Source organism: Beta vulgaris, chromosome 6 (assembly GCF_026745355.1).
Source record: "Beta vulgaris subsp. vulgaris cultivar EL10 chromosome 6, EL10.2, whole genome shotgun sequence".
Lineage (NCBI taxonomy): Eukaryota > Viridiplantae > Streptophyta > Magnoliopsida > Caryophyllales > Amaranthaceae > Beta > Beta vulgaris.
The window spans coordinates 1,079,787-1,096,670 of record NC_079207.1 but is presented as its reverse complement, the minus strand read 5'-3'; the positions used below and the strand labels follow the sequence as shown (position 1 = coordinate 1,096,670).

Sequence of the window (16,884 nt, the reverse complement as noted above, 5' to 3'; positions counted from 1 at the left end):
GGACACCATTGCTCCCCCTTCCCTTATGGCTTATATAATAGAGATAGTTTAGATTTGAATCAATTAAGATATAAAAAAGACTTAGGATATCAACAACAATCAATACACACCCTAGAATCTTACTTATGAGAAGTTGATATATAGTCGAAATATAAACCAGTTAAAAGTATTGACATCATATTCATCGACACTCTCTTCATTTTGTTATGGATCTTGTGAAATCCTTATTGCTTTATAGTATTATATAGATAAGTTAACTTTTATGTAACATGGTGACTATAGTTGTTGCAAACAATCGTTGTATAAGTAGTAGTTCAAGTTTTGCCTGGGAATAAGAATTATAAGAAAGCTAACACGAACTTATTGATGATATGTTATTATGTACCCACAATATTGATTACCACGTATGATAAAAAATGACTTTTAATTATTTATTGAAGTATCAGGTGGTTGACAAATCAACAATGTTATGTACTTCTTCCGTTTTATATTACTCGCTACATTTTTCAATTCACAAACTCCTAGGCAATTTTTTGAGAAGAGAGAGGTAGAGAGTAAAAAGAGAAGGGACTCATGTGAGAGGAGAGAGATAGAGAGAGTTTATTACCCAAAAAGAAAGTGTAGCAAGTAATGTAAAACTTCCTACAATGAAAAGTGTAGCGAGTATTATGAAATGGAGGAAGAGCCTGTTCTCTCCAGCTTATTTTCAATTCAATTCAGTCCAATTCAATTCAATTCAATTCAATTCAGTTCAGTTCACCTTTGGACAATACTTTTACTCTCACATATCACTATTTATTTTAGTTCAATTCAATTCAATCCAGTTCAGTTCAGTTAAATTCAGTTTAGTTTAAGGCCTGTTCTCCCCAGCTTATTTTCAGTTCAGTTCAGTTCAATTCAGTTCAGTTCAGTTCAATTCAGTTCAGTTCAGACCAGTTCAGTTCAGTTCAGCTCTTGACAATATTTTTACTCTCACATATCACTATTCATTTCAGTTCAGTTCAATTCAGATCAGTTCAGTTCAGTTCAATTCAGTTCAGTTCAGTTCAACTGTTTTATGCCGAAGAGAACAGGCCCTTAGTTTAGTTTAATTCAGTTGTTTTATGACGAAAAGAACAGGCTCGAAGTATCACTTTTTACTTCATTTGACAGTCTTTTGTAAAATTAGAAATGTTGATAAATGAGAAAACTTAAACACATGGCTTAACATAAATGTATATATCACATTCACAAATTCCACTTCAAATTGTTGTGTTTCTTTATCTTATTTTATTCAATTTGCTTATTCGAAAAATGAACTATCCTAGAAATTATGTGAAATTTTGCAAGAAAAAGGATACAACCTATATAATGTGGAAAATACAAGAGTCCACCATTGAACAACCTTTTTTCTTCCTACCACTTTGCCAATCTATATTTTTTTTTAATATCTTCAGATCACCAAATACCATTTTAAATTTTATTCTTATTCTATTTTTTTGGCAATCTTTTTGACTTTTCTGATAAGTCATGGAACTTGACAAAAGTTGATGCAAACAAATCTGAACCGTACAAAAATACAGAGATCATTTATTAAAGAAAGAAAAAAATAGGGTCTACCTTCCAAAATACGCCCCTTTTTTCTCATTCATCTTCCCCAAAATCGAAGAGAGAGAAAGCGAGCAATTTTTACAGTAGTGAGAGAAACACTATGTCTGGCGGCATTGCTCGTGGTCGTCTCGCTGAAGAGAGAAAACAATGGCGGAAAAATCATCCCCATGTTTGTGTCCTTATTTATTTTTAATTTTTAAATTATATATTTCTCTATTTTTTTTACTGATTTCTTTTTTTTATTTTTAAATTTTTTGAAATTGTGGCTAGGGTTTTGTGGCGAAACCAGATACACAAGCAGATGGTTCGATGAATTTGTTAGTGTGGCAATGCATCATTCCTGGCAAAGCTGGGGTAAAAACTCTTCATCTTCCTGTGTTTAAGTTTCCCTTTATTTTGAATACTTTTGATTTTGTTTGTTTGTCTTGTTTTAGATTGATTGATGTTCTAATTTTCTTTTGGTCAAATTTTAATTTAGTTTGATAGTATGTGTTGTTTTCATACTTAGATTCTGATATTCAAGAAATATTTGTGATTGTTTACTTGTTTTTCTGATCATTACTTGGATGGTTTTAAGGAGGTTTTATTGATTACAGAAATTTCTGCGATTTTTCACTGATCTCTTGGAAATTGAAGTTTATTTAACAAGGATACCAGTAAATTTTGCATGTTTGAACCTTATGGAACTTCTTATGCGTTTAAGGTAGTGAATTTGACAAAAAAAAAGTTTCTCCCATAGTTAAGCAGTTTATGTGAGTTTGACATACTGTTGTATGTGATACTTAGTGTAGGAGTTTATACTTGTTGGTACTATATGTTCTTACTTGTGTTAAGGAGTAAAAGTTGCCTGGTTGCGCGTTAATTACACAGGAGGAATAAAAAAGAATAATCGCTGGAGGATTCTTTAAGCATCGGGCTGGTTTTTGATGTCGGAAGATTAGGCTTTATGAACGTGTCACTATGTTTGTAGAAATTCTAAATTTAGATACTGAATGCAATCTTGAGGAATGATATGTTAAGCCACGCATTTAACCGCCCCAACCAACGACGTACTCGGCACCCGACTACCCCAATCACTATAACACTTTAACCAACATTTATTTAGAATAGCTTTCTGGAACTTTTCTCCAAGTGGAATTTCCAGGTAAGAGGGAGATAAAGGGCATAGGTCAATCCTAAAGTGAGAAAAAGTTTTCTTCCAGGATTTGCTGGTGTATATCATATCTGATGTCCTGCACTGCTACCGATTTTCGAAAACTGACCTTTGGATGTTGTGGATGAAAGCAGTCAAATCTTAAAGCATGGGTAACAGGTCTTTGAAGAGTAGAATTTTGAAAGGAAAGGAGGAGATGTTTTTAGATTGGTTTCCTACAAGAAAAAATAGCAGGTATGGTGATGCATCTTGTGCTTGTCGGGGAAGAAAGGGAAATAGCTAATAGGTGAAAGAGAAAGATGTATGGTCACTGGTTGTGGAGGGGAAGGACTTGAGGTCTGAGGAGTTGGATTTCACCCTTTTGAATTGAATTTTCATTAAGCAATATTGAATCCCTTCCTCAATCTAAGAGATTAATAAGGAGGCTCTCTCGTCTCTCGATCTTCTATGTTTGGTTGCTTCTGCCATACTCTTAAGTTTCATGTTTGTAGTTGCTGCTTATTACTGCCTTGTTGAATATTATCATGCAACATCATTTTTTGGATATGAGTGCTGGCTGCATTAGAGTATCTGAAAGTAGAAAGTTCAACTAGTTTGGGATTGTTCTTGTTACATTTGTAATATTCTTATGTTTTAAATAAGATTTTATTGGCTTGATCTAGGGAGTCTTAGGAGCACTTTTTTGGGCTTAGAATTTTCTTATGATGATGAAGCTAAGGTGAAAGAGGTTGAAAAATCTTTTCTTCCAAAGGGATGTAACAATGAATAGTTCCTCTGAGAGGGCATTTTTTTCGTGAGCTGCTGTAGAAACTATGAAATCGCTAGGTGATATCTGTGAGCTCACAACTTTTTCCTGCCTTTCTCGGAGCATTGTCAAGTTGAAGCACGCAAGTCATTGGTTTATATACACCTATTAATAGCCCAATCGCCATGGTTGCTGTAATCATCTAAGTTCTAGCTTTGATTTTTGCACCGGTTCCTTTATTTGTTGCTGTATTCCCTATCTACTGTTGAATCATGTGGACATATTTCCAATATCACCAGAAGTACCCTACACCTGTCAATCCCTTCCATAGCCAGACAACAACAAATACCATGGGCAGTTTAGGAGCTTGTATAATTTCTCTACCAGACCCATGATTTGCCTTTAGAAGGGATCAGAGTGCATTCTCGTCACCTTAAAAATTTGTTTAAGGCCTGATCACGTCCAATCAGGTTTAAACATCGGTGAAATCAAGGATGATCGGATCCAATCGGGTCTAATAAGTTGAGATGAAGAAAATACATTTTTAGTTTGCAACAAACTCAGAATTTTCTTGTTCATTCTTTCAATAAATTTGTTACGTTTTAGTAAAATGTATGCCTTCAATTGAGATATGGTCTTTTTTTATCTCTAAAGCATAAATGCTGAACCTGCCATAAACTCGAGAGTCTTGATCAATTTGAAAGATCCTGGGCCTCTTCTTCCCATCCCTGTTGAGATCAAAAGCATCAACCCTTTCATCAACCCTTCTTTATTCTCTGAAGTCAGGTTTCAAGGAAGCTGCTTCCATGAACAATCTATTCTTTTATTGTCTGTAAATGGTCATATGCTTTCAGTTGTATTATGGAGTGTGGTTTTCAAATTATGTATATGTCATGTGTAAATTTTGCATTGTGTCATTGGCAATTAGTGCGTTCATTGGCTGTCTTTTAGCTATAGAAAAGGAATTAATGGTTACATTGAGATACGCCATGTTTGCTATATTTTTCATCAACTGCTTTGTACTCATCAGAGTTTCCATTATAACAGACTGATTGGGAAGGTGGATACTATCCATTAACTATGTATTTCTCAGAAGAGTACCCCAGCAAGCCACCTAAATGCAAGTTTCCTGCAGGTTTCTTCCACCCGAATGTTTACCCATCTGGGACGGTTTGCCTGTCCATTCTGAATGAGGATTGTGTGAGTATTGGTATTCTTGATTCTTGGTAGCTGATTGTATGATGTTTATTATGTGTGTCGGTTTTATAATGTGCATTTTCTCCTTTAGGACTGGAGACCTGCAATCACTGTGAAGCAGATTCTTGTTGGCATTCAGGACTTGTTGGACCAGCCTAATGCTGCTGATCCTGCACAGACAGAAGGATATCACCTTTTCATTCAGGTGCGTCTTCAACCTTTATTGTGTGATCTGGTATTGGACTTTATGAAGTTTACATTGTTGGCTTGGATCATTTCATTTGTGGTGGTTGCTAGAATTTACCAGGTGTATGATTTTGCTGTGTACGTAGTTGTTTCAATCTGCAATATTATTCATCTTTTTACCGGGCCAAAGCAGCATCAGATCGGCCTTGCAAGGATTGATTGCAATGTGAAACTTTTATGTGCCTGCCGCACTGACATCGATTTTTGTTAATATAACAGAATAGCCTGTATCTCTAGTGATTAATTTATTGTCCATAGAAGATTTATGGTCAAAGTTATGCTAATTATGACTGATATCAAGTTGAACAAGAGCTTTTTATAATGCAGGATACAACAGAGTACAAAAGAAGGGTTCGCCAGCAGGCTAAACAGTACCCGGCAACCATCTAATGGCAATTCTCATATTGGTAGAGGATAGTCGGAACTGGGTACTCGTGTCAGAAGGAGTGGTAATTGCAACTTAAGAGCTATCCTTTCTCTAAGCCTTATGTATAAAGTCTGACTTCTGTCCATATTTAGTAACCCATGGTAGCCTTTATTTATGGAGGTTGTTTTGAACATTTTGGTTTCATCTTGTTTAGGTCAAATCCTCAAACCTTTTACTACTGTGGCTGATTGTTTGTGTGTGGGTCGCCTATTTGGATATGAGGATATTGTAATATCCTTAAATTTAGTTGTCATGGTGAATTTGTCACTGTTATTTGAACGTGAAAGCTTTTCACTCTAAATTTTTTTTATTGTTTTTATCTTGTTCTTTCTCGCCTCTAGGTTTGTTTGGAATCAAATTCTTTCTTCTTCTTAGTGCACCAGAGCAGGACGAATCCAGAAGTGTGGATGTGAAATGCTTTCATTGCAGTATTTTGAGGATAGATTCTATGCTTGTGGTTGTGTCATTCGATTCTGCATGAGTTCTCTCTTATCTACTCCATACATTTTTTCACATAAATGTTCTAGTTAGACTTTTGCACTAATTAGATTCCTCACTTAAGATTAGTAAGATATAAATTCTATTGTGTAAAATGTTATTGGTACATCTCAAGATATGTTTTCAAAGGATAGTTTCAGTATGTAAAATATTGTAGATAATATAATCTTTCGATCAAGATTGTTCATTTATTAGTGTAAAAGATTAAAATCCACTATTTAGGGTTGTTTAGCAAGTGCTTGAAGCAGGTTATGTATGTGAAATATTGTTTTGGAAAAGGTATCATATTAGTTTTTGGGATAGAGGTAACCTTTGGACTAGTTTCTGGTAATTCACTATAGTTTATTTAGTTATTTTTAAACTAACAAAATAATAGTTGAACTCTATAGCTAATATGTAACAGCTAACCACTAGTATAACAATAGATAACTACTTATTACTATAACTCACAACTATTACAACTATTTTGCCGCACATATAAAATAAATATAATTCTTTCTGCTGTTATATATTAATAAATATAAAAAAATAGGAGTTAGCTCAAGTGGGTAGAGCGCTCCCCTTGGCTCTTGAGGTCAGGGGTTCGATCTTTACCCCAGCATTATGTTGGGGTATTTCCTTAGCATGCTATGCATGCTTTACCAGCCAATGTGTTGGTGTTTTCTACAGGCTAGTAGCTTGTAAGGGTTATTCCTTGCCTCCTTGGGTTGACTTAATTTCCTAATCAGAAAATATATATATATATATATTAATAAATATAATACTTTCTGTTGTTAGTAATAATCCCTCCATCCCAAAATATAGTCCCCATTTCTATTTTGGGAGTAAAAATTTAAAAACGCTGACCAAATATTCTTACTAATGTATTAAAAAAAATATATTCATGAGGGGTTTTGTTAGATTCGTCTCAATGTATAAATTCGTAATATCAACTTTTTATATTTTTTACTAATAAGAAATAGAAGATATCGTAAGTCAAAGGTACGTCTTGGGGACTGTGTAAAATGAAATGAGAACCATATTTTGGGACAGAGGGAGTAATTAATAAGTTATGTACCAAACATGTATGTTTTATAATCATATACCAAGCAAGGCTCGGCCTAGTGGTAAAGATTTGGTCTCATGACTTCAAGGTCATGGGATCAAATCCCCTCTCTCCAAGGAGTCTGATTTGCAAATCTAATTGGGTGTACCTGTGCGAGGTGCCAGTTCAGCAGGATTATTCATCTTACCAGTTTTTTAAAAAAATGTTCTATAATCATATTGTTATTTGCATGTTATTATTATTTGGGTCTTGAATTAAGAATATAATATCATATAATTAATTACCTCTGCCTCCTTTTCTTCTGAGAGATGCGTTATGGGCAGAATTTTGCATATTTTGTTTGAAAATTATAGTTTCATTTTTACCAAAAAAATTGGAAATTATAGTCTCATAAATTACTTGTTCAAAAATATAAATTTTCACATCTTCCGACACATATATTAGTTTGTTTGGCTTCCGATGATGCATTAGTACTTCATCTGTTTCCTCTTACTTAGAACCGTTTGACTTTCACGCTTGCTAACACATAAATTCAATCATTAATAACTTAAATTACTGATAATTATAAAAAGAGAACGTATTGTGTCGGACTCGTCCGACCATAATCTTGGTCGGACGACTTTCAGGTGGTTCCAATTTTTTTTCAGGTAGTCTTCATTTTTTTTCAGGTGGTTCCAATTTTTTTTCAGGTAGTCTTCATTTTGTTTTCAGTTAGTCTTCTTTGTTTTTCAGTGGGTTTTTGTGCTTCAGTTAGACTTACTTGGGTTTCAGTTGGTCTTTATTCTCTTTCAGGTAGTCTACATTTTTCTTCAGGTAGTCTTCATTTTGTTTCAGTTAGTCCATTATTTCTTTCAGTTGGCCCATTATTTCTTTCAGTTGGTCCAACTGAAAGAAAAGAAAGTCTAACTGAAAGAAAAGGAAGTCTAACTGAAAGAAAAGAAAGTCTAACTGAAAGAAAAGAAAGTCCAACTGAAAAAAAACAAAGTCCAACTGAAAAGAAAACAAAATACTAACCTCTACTTTCTCTCACTTTCTCCTTCTTCTTCACATTCTCCTTCTTCACAAAGCGTCAAAGTAATGAAAGTATTTGGTGCTCAAATATACCCTATAAAAGATACCATTTGCTGATACTTAAAACAACTTTTCAAGTTTTTGTTTCCTTTCTCTCTCTATCATCCCCTTTCTTTCTATCATCCTACGTACTGTACTTAAGTTTGTCCTCTCTAACTAATCTTTTTTATCCTGAAATTATAAGTTGATAATATGACATTAGATAATAATGTCAACATTGATGATTGGTTGCCTGTTACTTCCAATCGGAACGCAAAATGGTGGTATTCAACGTTCCATAATGTCACTGCTATGGTTGGTACTGGTGTTCTTAGCCTTCCTTTTGCTATGTCGGAGCACATACAGTGTCGCGTTTTAGGAATTTTTATTAATTCATTCCTTAACCGGAGGAACTAAGCTATGAACAGAGGGAGAAAGAGAGAGAAAAGGAACGAGAGAGGGAGAGGAGGGAAAGAGAGAGAAAAGGAACGAGAGAGGGAGAGAGAAAAAGAGCGTGAGAGGTTCATTTGGTTCAGCCCGTCTGACAGTAAGTATTTGGTCAGACGGTCTGACCCAATACTTTCACTTATAAAAAGTAGATATTTACAAAATATTTTTTGAGACAAATCTAACAAGATTCCGTATGAATATATTTTTCCTTAACTATAAGTTATCAAAGATAAATTAAATAGAGTTGGTGAATAGTGTAAAAGTCAAACCGTTGTTAGTAAAAAGAAAGAAAGGAAGTATTAAATAATGGCTTATACACCCACTTCTTCTCGTTCCTTATATTCTCCAAATTTTTTGAAAGATTGTGAGAATCGTGACACTGACTCTTTTCGAAGATACATTATGACTTTTGCATTAGATACCATATTTTAAAATTAATATACTTACCTTTTTTATTTATTAGTTACAACTAAACGCAAATTCTTGGAAAAGATGGTCTCACGTTAGTCTAATCCAAGAGATATATGTTTTTCAAAAACGGGTTGCATCTCACAAATTCATGATAATATTTTTGGCGAATTAGTTAATATTTTTTGGTGAATTAGTTAAATAAATTAGCGCAATAGGTTAGAGCTGATAATATATATTTAGACTTACATTATTTTTTAATTAACATATCCAGTATATTAGTTAGTGTTGTTCTATAATTAGTTAAGATCGTTTGAGCATTATTTAGTTTCCAATATTAGCAAAGAAATAAGATCTTTATAAATCTAAAATGTCAAATACAAAAGACAACCTTAAAAAAGAACTTGAAACAACCTAATATTAGGAGTAATTGTACAAATTTTAATTTGGTTCTTGGAATTTGTTTTCTAGTCTTGTTAAAATTACTTTTCTTCCTTATTACACTTTTTCCCTTTAATTTGTTTTTGCATGATCTGAGTATAAAATACTCAATGTAGTTGTACTTGATGAGCATTGTTCTTCTATAATTGGTTTTGTATTAAGACTTTGGTTTATATTTGCAGCAATATTTTTGTAGACTTCTTGCAGTACCTTTCTTGGATCTTTATTATCTTGATTTTTGAGAATGAGATTGTAGAACTTTCTTGCGGTTTCGTATCGCTATGGGGTTACGTTGTTTGTAAGTGCTCAAAGATTTCTATATTCATTTCTCTTTTCCACACTTCGCTGTTTGCATATCTAGTCCACCTTTTGAACATGTACTTATATTACGTGGTATTATTATGATTATACAAATAAAATGCGTTATAATTTGGTTTTTATGGTATAATTAATATACTTTAGCGCTTAACTAATATACTTCACCCTTTAACTAATATACTTCAACACTTAACCAATTCATCCAAAAATAATTTAAGGCTAGTATAACTAATATGTCCAAGCGCTTAACTAATTCCGGTGCTGGTCTAATGCACGTGCGTGATATCAGCATGACATCAACTGGAGACCGTCTCTTCAAAAACAGACTTACAACTAAATTGTTTGCCACACATACAGCTTTAGAAGCATATGATAAACAAGGTAAATAAACAAGTTAAATTTTCCAATCACTCCTTTTAGGCTCTGTTTTTTTTTTGCTTAATTGATAAAAATTCAATTCAATTCAATTCAGTTTGTTTCAGTTCAGTACAGTTAATCTCCTCTCATAGTTTTCGTTCATTTCAGTTCAGTTCAGACCAAAAAAATAGAGCCTTACTGTTGCATTCATTATATGAATGATGGACTATTAGCTTTTTATAATTTTTAATAATGAATTGTTAGACAGGTAAGTGGCAAGAAGTTATACTTTGGCAAATATAAAAGTCAAATTATTGCAATTTTTAAAAAATAGGGAACTTATACAGATAACTTTCAAACAACAAGCTGACTAATTTTAACACAAATAGAGGAGTTGCATTCGTTTTCTACTAGTTTTATATGCACACGATCTGTGCGAAAATACGTAGAATTTTTTTTAGGGGATGTAGAAAACTAAATTAATTGTTAAGTATATATAATAAAGAGAACGTATTGTGTCGGACTCGTCTGACCATAATCTTTGGTCGGACGACTTTCAGGTGGTTCCAATTTTTTTTCAGTTAGTCTTAATTTTTTTCAGGTAGTCTTCATTTTGTTTTCAGTTAGTCTTTTTTTTTTCAGTTGGTTTTTGTAGTTAGACTTACTTTGGGTTTCAGTTGGTCTTTATTCTTTTTCAGGTAGTCTTCATTTTTTTTCAGGTAGTATTCATTTTTTTCAGGTAGTCTTCATTTTGTTTTCAGTTAGTCTTCTTTTTTTTTCAGTTGGTTTTTGTACTTCAGTTAGACTTACTTTGGGTTTCAGTTGGTCTTTATTCTTTTTCAGGTAGTCTTCATTTTTTTCCAGGTAGTCTTCATTTTTTTTCAGGTAGTCCAACTGGAAAAAAAAACAAAGTCCAACTGAAACAAAACAAAGTCCAACTGAAAGAAAACAAAGTCCAACTGAAACAAAACACTAACCTCTGCTTTCTCTCACTTTCTCCTTCTTCTTCATTCTTCTTAGCTGATTTTTTTTCTTCTTTGTTAGATCAATAAAGAATGGAGACTGAGATTAAGAATTTCATGAAAAATAGGATTTATGAAAGAACTTAAGAATTTCATGAAAATCTTCCAAGTCTTATCTTCATTAAGAATTTCATGAAGAATTTCATGAAGATGATGAGTCGAATATACTCATCACAGGGAAGAACAAGTTTCTCAAGTAAGTAGTACTATTTGAAGTTTCTAAAAAGGGTAATAGATAGCTATTATGATTTCTGCCATTGAAGGATGGTTGTACTACAAAATAAATTCCACAAATACAGAGAAAAAAAAGGTTGTAGAAGTTGAAGAAGGAGAAAAACAGAAGAAGAAAGAAACTACAAATTGGGATTATAAAAGGAGATTATGAAATTATTGCAGCTCAAGAATCGAAACTGGGTGGATTATATGAAAATCCAGAGAAGAAGGAGAAGAAAGAGGAGAGAGAATGTGACCTAAAAAGTGAAGCAGAGAGAAGATGTGTTGGGCTCAGCCCGTCTGACAGTAAACAATACGTCAGACGGTCTGACCCAATACTTTCACTATAATAAATTAGGGATTTTTAAATTGTTGACAGTATTCTTTTTGTAATGCTTTTTTTTTTTAAAAAAAATCCTTTTTACTTTTTTAATTAATTAGCAGGTAGTTTCTTTATTTTTCAATTAAAGTAAGTAGCTACTTTTTTACTTTTTTTTGGTGTGTTATCCCTCTTGACATATAGAATACAGATATGCTTAAAAACCACAAGGATATAATTTGGGGTTGGCAAACATCAACCATTATAAGACATAATCTTATATGAATTATGACAAACAAAACAAGAAAAGTAATGGAACAAGCAAGTCAAAGAAGTAAACAAATTATTACATTTTACACAACCTTTGAACGAGTTTTTGTTCTCAACTCATCCAAGAAGGCTACTAAGTTACTCTGAGATGAACCACCACTTTGAACAGATCTTCTAGCACCCTCACTGAGCTCCTTCGCCCTCCGTTTCATCTCCGCCGCGCTTTCGCCATCATCCATTAACAATCTAACAGCAAGCTCTACTTTCTCTCTGCTTATAATCTCTTTTCCAGCTTCATCTACATTGCACCATAAACTCACTCCTACAGCAACTCCAATCTTAAGCACATCCACAACCAACCTCTCATTGTAAAACTGTTCGGCAAACAATGGCCATGTTATTAGTGGTATTCCACCAATACTAACAGCTTCTAGTATCGTATTCCACCCACAATGTGTTACCATTCCTCCTATAGCTTGGTGCTCTAAGATCGACAATTGTGGTGCCCAATCTTCTATTATCAACCCTTTGTTACTTTTCTCAACTTTTTTCCTGAATTCTTCAATTGAAAAATATCCTTCATTATCTTCCTCCATTGTTTCATCTTCTTTCTTTTTCCTTACAACCCAAATGAAGTCATGACCTGATGCTTCTAACCCGGCTGCAATCTCTCGGAGCTGATCATCTGGGAATCGAGTCAAGCTACCAAAGCTAACATACAACACTGAGTTGTGTTTCTTTTGATCTAACCATTTAAGGCAATCCATCCAAAAAGAAGACTCTACCTTCTCTTCTTTGCGGTTAACCCTAAGACAATAAGGGCCAATGTTCCAAATCTTAAGCCCTGTTAATTTGTAGTAATACTCTTCATACTCCTTTTCCTCATCACAAAAGGTGTTAGACAACACACCATAGCACTTGAGCTCGGCCTCTCGAACCGCTTCAATTAAACGAGTATACTGGCTTGGAACACGAACCCATTGAGGGAGTTGTGATTTCTTCATCTCTATTTTATGAGGTAAAGAAGGGATTAGCACTGTATCATCATCTTTTTCTACTAACTCATGTGGTGCATAATGGAGTGTAACACTGTATGCGCAACATTTGTTAAAGATGCTAGAGTGATGAATTACCCTTGGGACTTGGATTTCAAGGGCTAAATCTGAAGTCCAAGGAAAAAACATGTCGGAAATAATGCAATCTAGAGGTAATAATTCTTTTATCAAATCTTCAGTTGGTTTACGAAGCATAGAAATGGCGTGATATAGATTGGCTCTCATGTCATTAGAGGTTGCAGAGCGGAAGTTTTCGACGCCGGCATCAGGGCCTACAGATGGCCTTTGTAAGTTGAGGGTATGGACTGTCATAGGTGGGTTGTTGCCGGAGGTTTCAAATATATGTGCGTTTCCTGGGGTGGTGATAATGTGGCATTCAACACCATGAGAAGCTAAAGTTATGGCAAGGTCTGCCATATAAAGCATGTGGCCTGGTGTTGGAAATGGGAGGAAGATGAATTTCAATGGACTTTCACTTTCTGACTCCATCTTTTTTTTGTGTGTGTGTTTTTTCTTGTTGAGTTTATGTTTTCAGGTCAGTTTTAGTCGAGATTTATATGCAGGGTTTTAGTGGACAACTCACAGAGTATAGATCTATTCCTGGAGCCTCAACCATTAGCTTAAGCTTTTGGTTGAGTTGGTCCTTTGACATGGTATCAGAGCCAGCGTGACAAAAAGGTCACGGGTTCGAATCTCATTTACCCCTCCTTTCTTAGTGGAATATTTCGCGCCAGGTATGAGGGAGGCCTGTACTGCATCCACACTTCAAGTCCAAAGGGCTCTTGCGTGAGGGGGCGTGATAGAGTATAGATCTATTCCTGGGGCCTCAACCATCAGCTTAAGTTTTTGGTTGAGTTGGTCCTTTGACATGACATTGTTCTTCTTTAGTGGAAAGTTTTAGTGTACAACGTGGGAAGTTAAGGAAACGTACTGGAAGTATTTTATAAACAATAGGGTCCCGTGAACGAGAATCACGAGGAGCAGTGGTTGAAAAGATGCTGGAATATATGAAAAATGACATGTGAGTAATGTGGTCCTTGATTACGCCTCCAATTACATTATAGGAGGCTTTGGGGTTTCAACAATAGCACAAGCGCCAAGCGGATTAGGATCAAGCTATTTCTTTTTTCAGTTTGTTTGGAACTTGGAGAGTTTGGCAAATGTCTATTTAGTGACTTTTTGGTTCATCAAGATAATGAATTATTATTAATTTAGTATTGGAATATGCACAAGTAATTAAGTAATAACGATTAAATAATTAATTTGAGAATTTCATTGTCTTAATCAAACAATAGTTGAATTTTGACGGATTTGAATATTTTAGTTAAGAGCAAGAATATCTTTATGAGAATAAGTAGATTGGATTACTAGTAGTTTAATTGTGATGTTATGCTTAATGTGTCTTTACATGAATCCATGGAATAGGTATGAATGCATGTTTAGGGAAGTCAGATACTTGGGAGAGGTTTATGTTACTTTGAGCTAGAGATGACCTACAGTGCGGGCCAATCCAGCCCAACTCGCCTCTTAGACCCCGTGGGTTCAGCCCGCAAAAATCCCGATCTAATCCAGCTCGAACTGTGAAATTGGTGTGTGGGCCGTGGGCTAGATTTTCTGAGTTTAACCCACGAAAGCCCACTACTAAAACCGTCTAACACCCGTCCATGAATTCGGTCCATCCCGACCCATGAACCGGACCAACACAACTCAATCCAATAATTATTCAACCAAATTGTGTATATTTTAATCAAATTGTTGATATTTTAATTAAATTGCATATATTATAATTCAATCAAATTTAAAAATAATGAAATTATTCTTTGATATTAATAATTGTATATATTTAAATTAATTTTAAATGTTTTACATAACAATAGTAAATTATTGCAATGATTAAATAATTAATTTTGAAAATAAAAAAATTCTCATGCCGGCCTGCCAGCCCACTGCCCACGAATTGCCAGAAACGCTTCCCAAAATGTAAAAAATCGGTAGCAGACCGGTGTAGGCCAAGATATTTCGGCCCGTGGACCAGCCCGTCCAAACCGTGAATTTCACGGTTTGGTCCTGAGTCGTGAAATCTCAGTTTGGTCCACTAGGCCCAGGCCACAAACCAGTCCACCCAACCCACACCAGTGGCTATCTCTACTTTGAGCGCGCATTGCTCGTGAATATTAGTCTAATTTGATTCGGGGTAGGATTTATTATTGTATTGCTTCATAATAGTGAAAATACTTTACTAGAGCTTTTATTTATTATATTGTTTTAGAGCCCGTCTTGGGTGTAACAAAGACTCACACGTGCGAATAAAAAGGACAAAAACATGTGCTTCATTTAGTACCGAATAAAAAGCACGGAATTTCACATATCACTCTATAACTCGAAAAACCTAAAACTAAGCTCAATAATGGCCATGTTTGGTAAATGACTTTTTCATTGTCTTTTGGCTTTTGGTTTTTCAATTTGGTCAAACAGCCAAAAAAAGTGTTTGATTATTGATTTTTTGGTTGGCTGAAAAGTTGACTTTTAAGCCAATATAAAAAAGTTGTCTGTAGTATCTTTTTAGATTGACATGTTACGTTGGCCCACAAACTCTCTAATAAACCACCAAAAACCACAACTAATTTTACAAAACACTTCTGCAAAGAGCTGGCTTGACCAACCAACTCAAAAAGTCAATATATACAACCAATGATTCCATGCTTTCTAGCCAGTCAAACAAGCCAACTAAAACAGTCAACAACCAACAACCAATTGCCAAACAACCCCACAAGCTGAATCTACATCAAATCTGAGATGAATATGATTTTCAGCAGACGTTCACTTTGTGACTCCATTCTTTTTTTATATGTTTTGTTGGTGATTTAACGTTCTAAAGTAAGTTTTATTGAGATTCTATACACGGTTTTAATGTACAACGTGGGAAGTTACGGAAAATTTTCAAACTCTAAAGGGTCCCGTATTTGAGAGCTAGGAATAGCAATTGTTAAAAAGATGCTGGAAAGATGAGCATATGTTTTGAGTTTTCTTTTACCAACTAGTTATTAGGCCCGGGCTATGCCCCGGGTAAGAAAAAAATCATTTATTAATATAATACTTTATGATAATAACACTAAATACAACTTAGCCTAATGGTTAAGACATTGGTATATGTACTTGAGGTCTCAGGATCAAACCCTATGTTACGCAATTTCTAACTTTTTTTTATTGACATGGATTACATGAACTAAAACTCCTTAGGGAGAGCGCAACGTGGCACAGTTTCTTGTTTATGCACGCCTTTTAATATATTAGTATAGATATACTTCATTTGGCTCTGAAAGTAGATTAATACTCCCTCCGTCCCATAATATAGTGCCTACTTCATTTTTGGTGGGTCAAACTTTAAAATCTTTGACCCAATATTCTCATTTGCATATATAGAAAAACATATTTATGCGGGATCTTGTTAAATTTGTCTCAATGTGTAGTTTCATAATATCAAATTTTTATATTTTTTGTTAATACGAAATTGAAGATATTAAAGGTCAAAGTTACGTCTTGGAGAACGTGTAAAAAAGAAACAAGCACTATATTATGGGACGAAGGGAGTAGTTAGTTTGTAGAAGTATCAATGTAGCTTAGTGGTATTACACTATTAGTACTTGTTAAACTATTTGGTCCTTAATCACGTCTCCATGTGCATTGATAGGATGCTTTCGCGGCTCGACTTCAGTGGTATACTGGTATCATATTTCGAAATCGTTGTTGACTATTTCGAAATACGATACCACAAGCCCCAAATGGATAAAGATCAACCTTTCTTTCCTCGGTTTGTTGTGTGATATTAGAGTTTGGCCAATGTCTTTTGGGTGGCTTTTTGGTTAAGGGGGCGTTTGGTTCATATAATGGTATGAGTTTGGAATAAGGAATGAAACTAAGGTGTTATGGGTTTGAAACTTGATACTTGTTGGAGTTAAGGCTTGAAAAAGCCTTGGCTCATTTTCTTGTTTGTCCCACATTGCTTGTGGGAGGGAATTTCTTCATGTTTATATACTTCCTCCCTCCTTCCATCTATTGAGTTGTGACTAGAGATGCTTT

At 34.5% G+C, this 16,884-nt stretch overlaps 2 protein-coding genes across 2 annotated transcripts; one reads left to right on the top strand and one right to left on the bottom strand.

Annotated features, from left to right (window-relative positions):
• Positions 1-1,592: 1,592 nt before the first annotated feature.
• Positions 1,593-5,677, top strand: LOC104894870 (SUMO-conjugating enzyme SCE1). Its single transcript, XM_010681219.4, has 5 exons — positions 1,593-1,759; positions 1,861-1,944; positions 4,536-4,688; positions 4,777-4,890; positions 5,259-5,677. Exons 1-5 carry the CDS (start codon positions 1,691-1,693, stop codon positions 5,319-5,321), a joined length of 483 nt encoding a protein of 160 aa, XP_010679521.1. The 5' UTR covers positions 1,593-1,690; the 3' UTR covers positions 5,322-5,677.
• Positions 5,678-11,741: 6,064 nt separating this feature from the next.
• On the bottom strand, positions 11,742-13,412 carry LOC104894869 (soyasapogenol B glucuronide galactosyltransferase). The gene has a single exon (XM_010681218.4). It carries the CDS (start codon positions 13,291-13,293, stop codon positions 11,833-11,835), a length of 1,461 nt encoding a protein of 486 aa, XP_010679520.1. The 5' UTR covers positions 13,294-13,412; the 3' UTR covers positions 11,742-11,832.
• Between the last annotated feature and the right edge of the window lie 3,472 nt (positions 13,413-16,884).

Bases quoted from the DNA above. Each gene is read 5' to 3' on its own strand.
- LOC104894870 (XM_010681219.4), top strand. From the start codon at position 1,691: ATGTCTGGCGGCATTGCTCGTGGTCGTCTCGCTGAAGAGAGAAAACAA. The intron at 1,945-4,535 runs GTAAAAACTCTT...CCATTATAACAG, and splicing joins TCATTCCTGGCAAAGCTGGG to ACTGATTGGGAAGGTGGATA. The intron at 4,689-4,776 runs GTGAGTATTGGT...TTTCTCCTTTAG, and splicing joins CCATTCTGAATGAGGATTGT to GACTGGAGACCTGCAATCAC.
- LOC104894869 (XM_010681218.4), bottom strand. From the start codon at position 13,293: ATGGAGTCAGAAAGTGAAAGTCCATTGAAATTCATCTTCCTCCCATTT.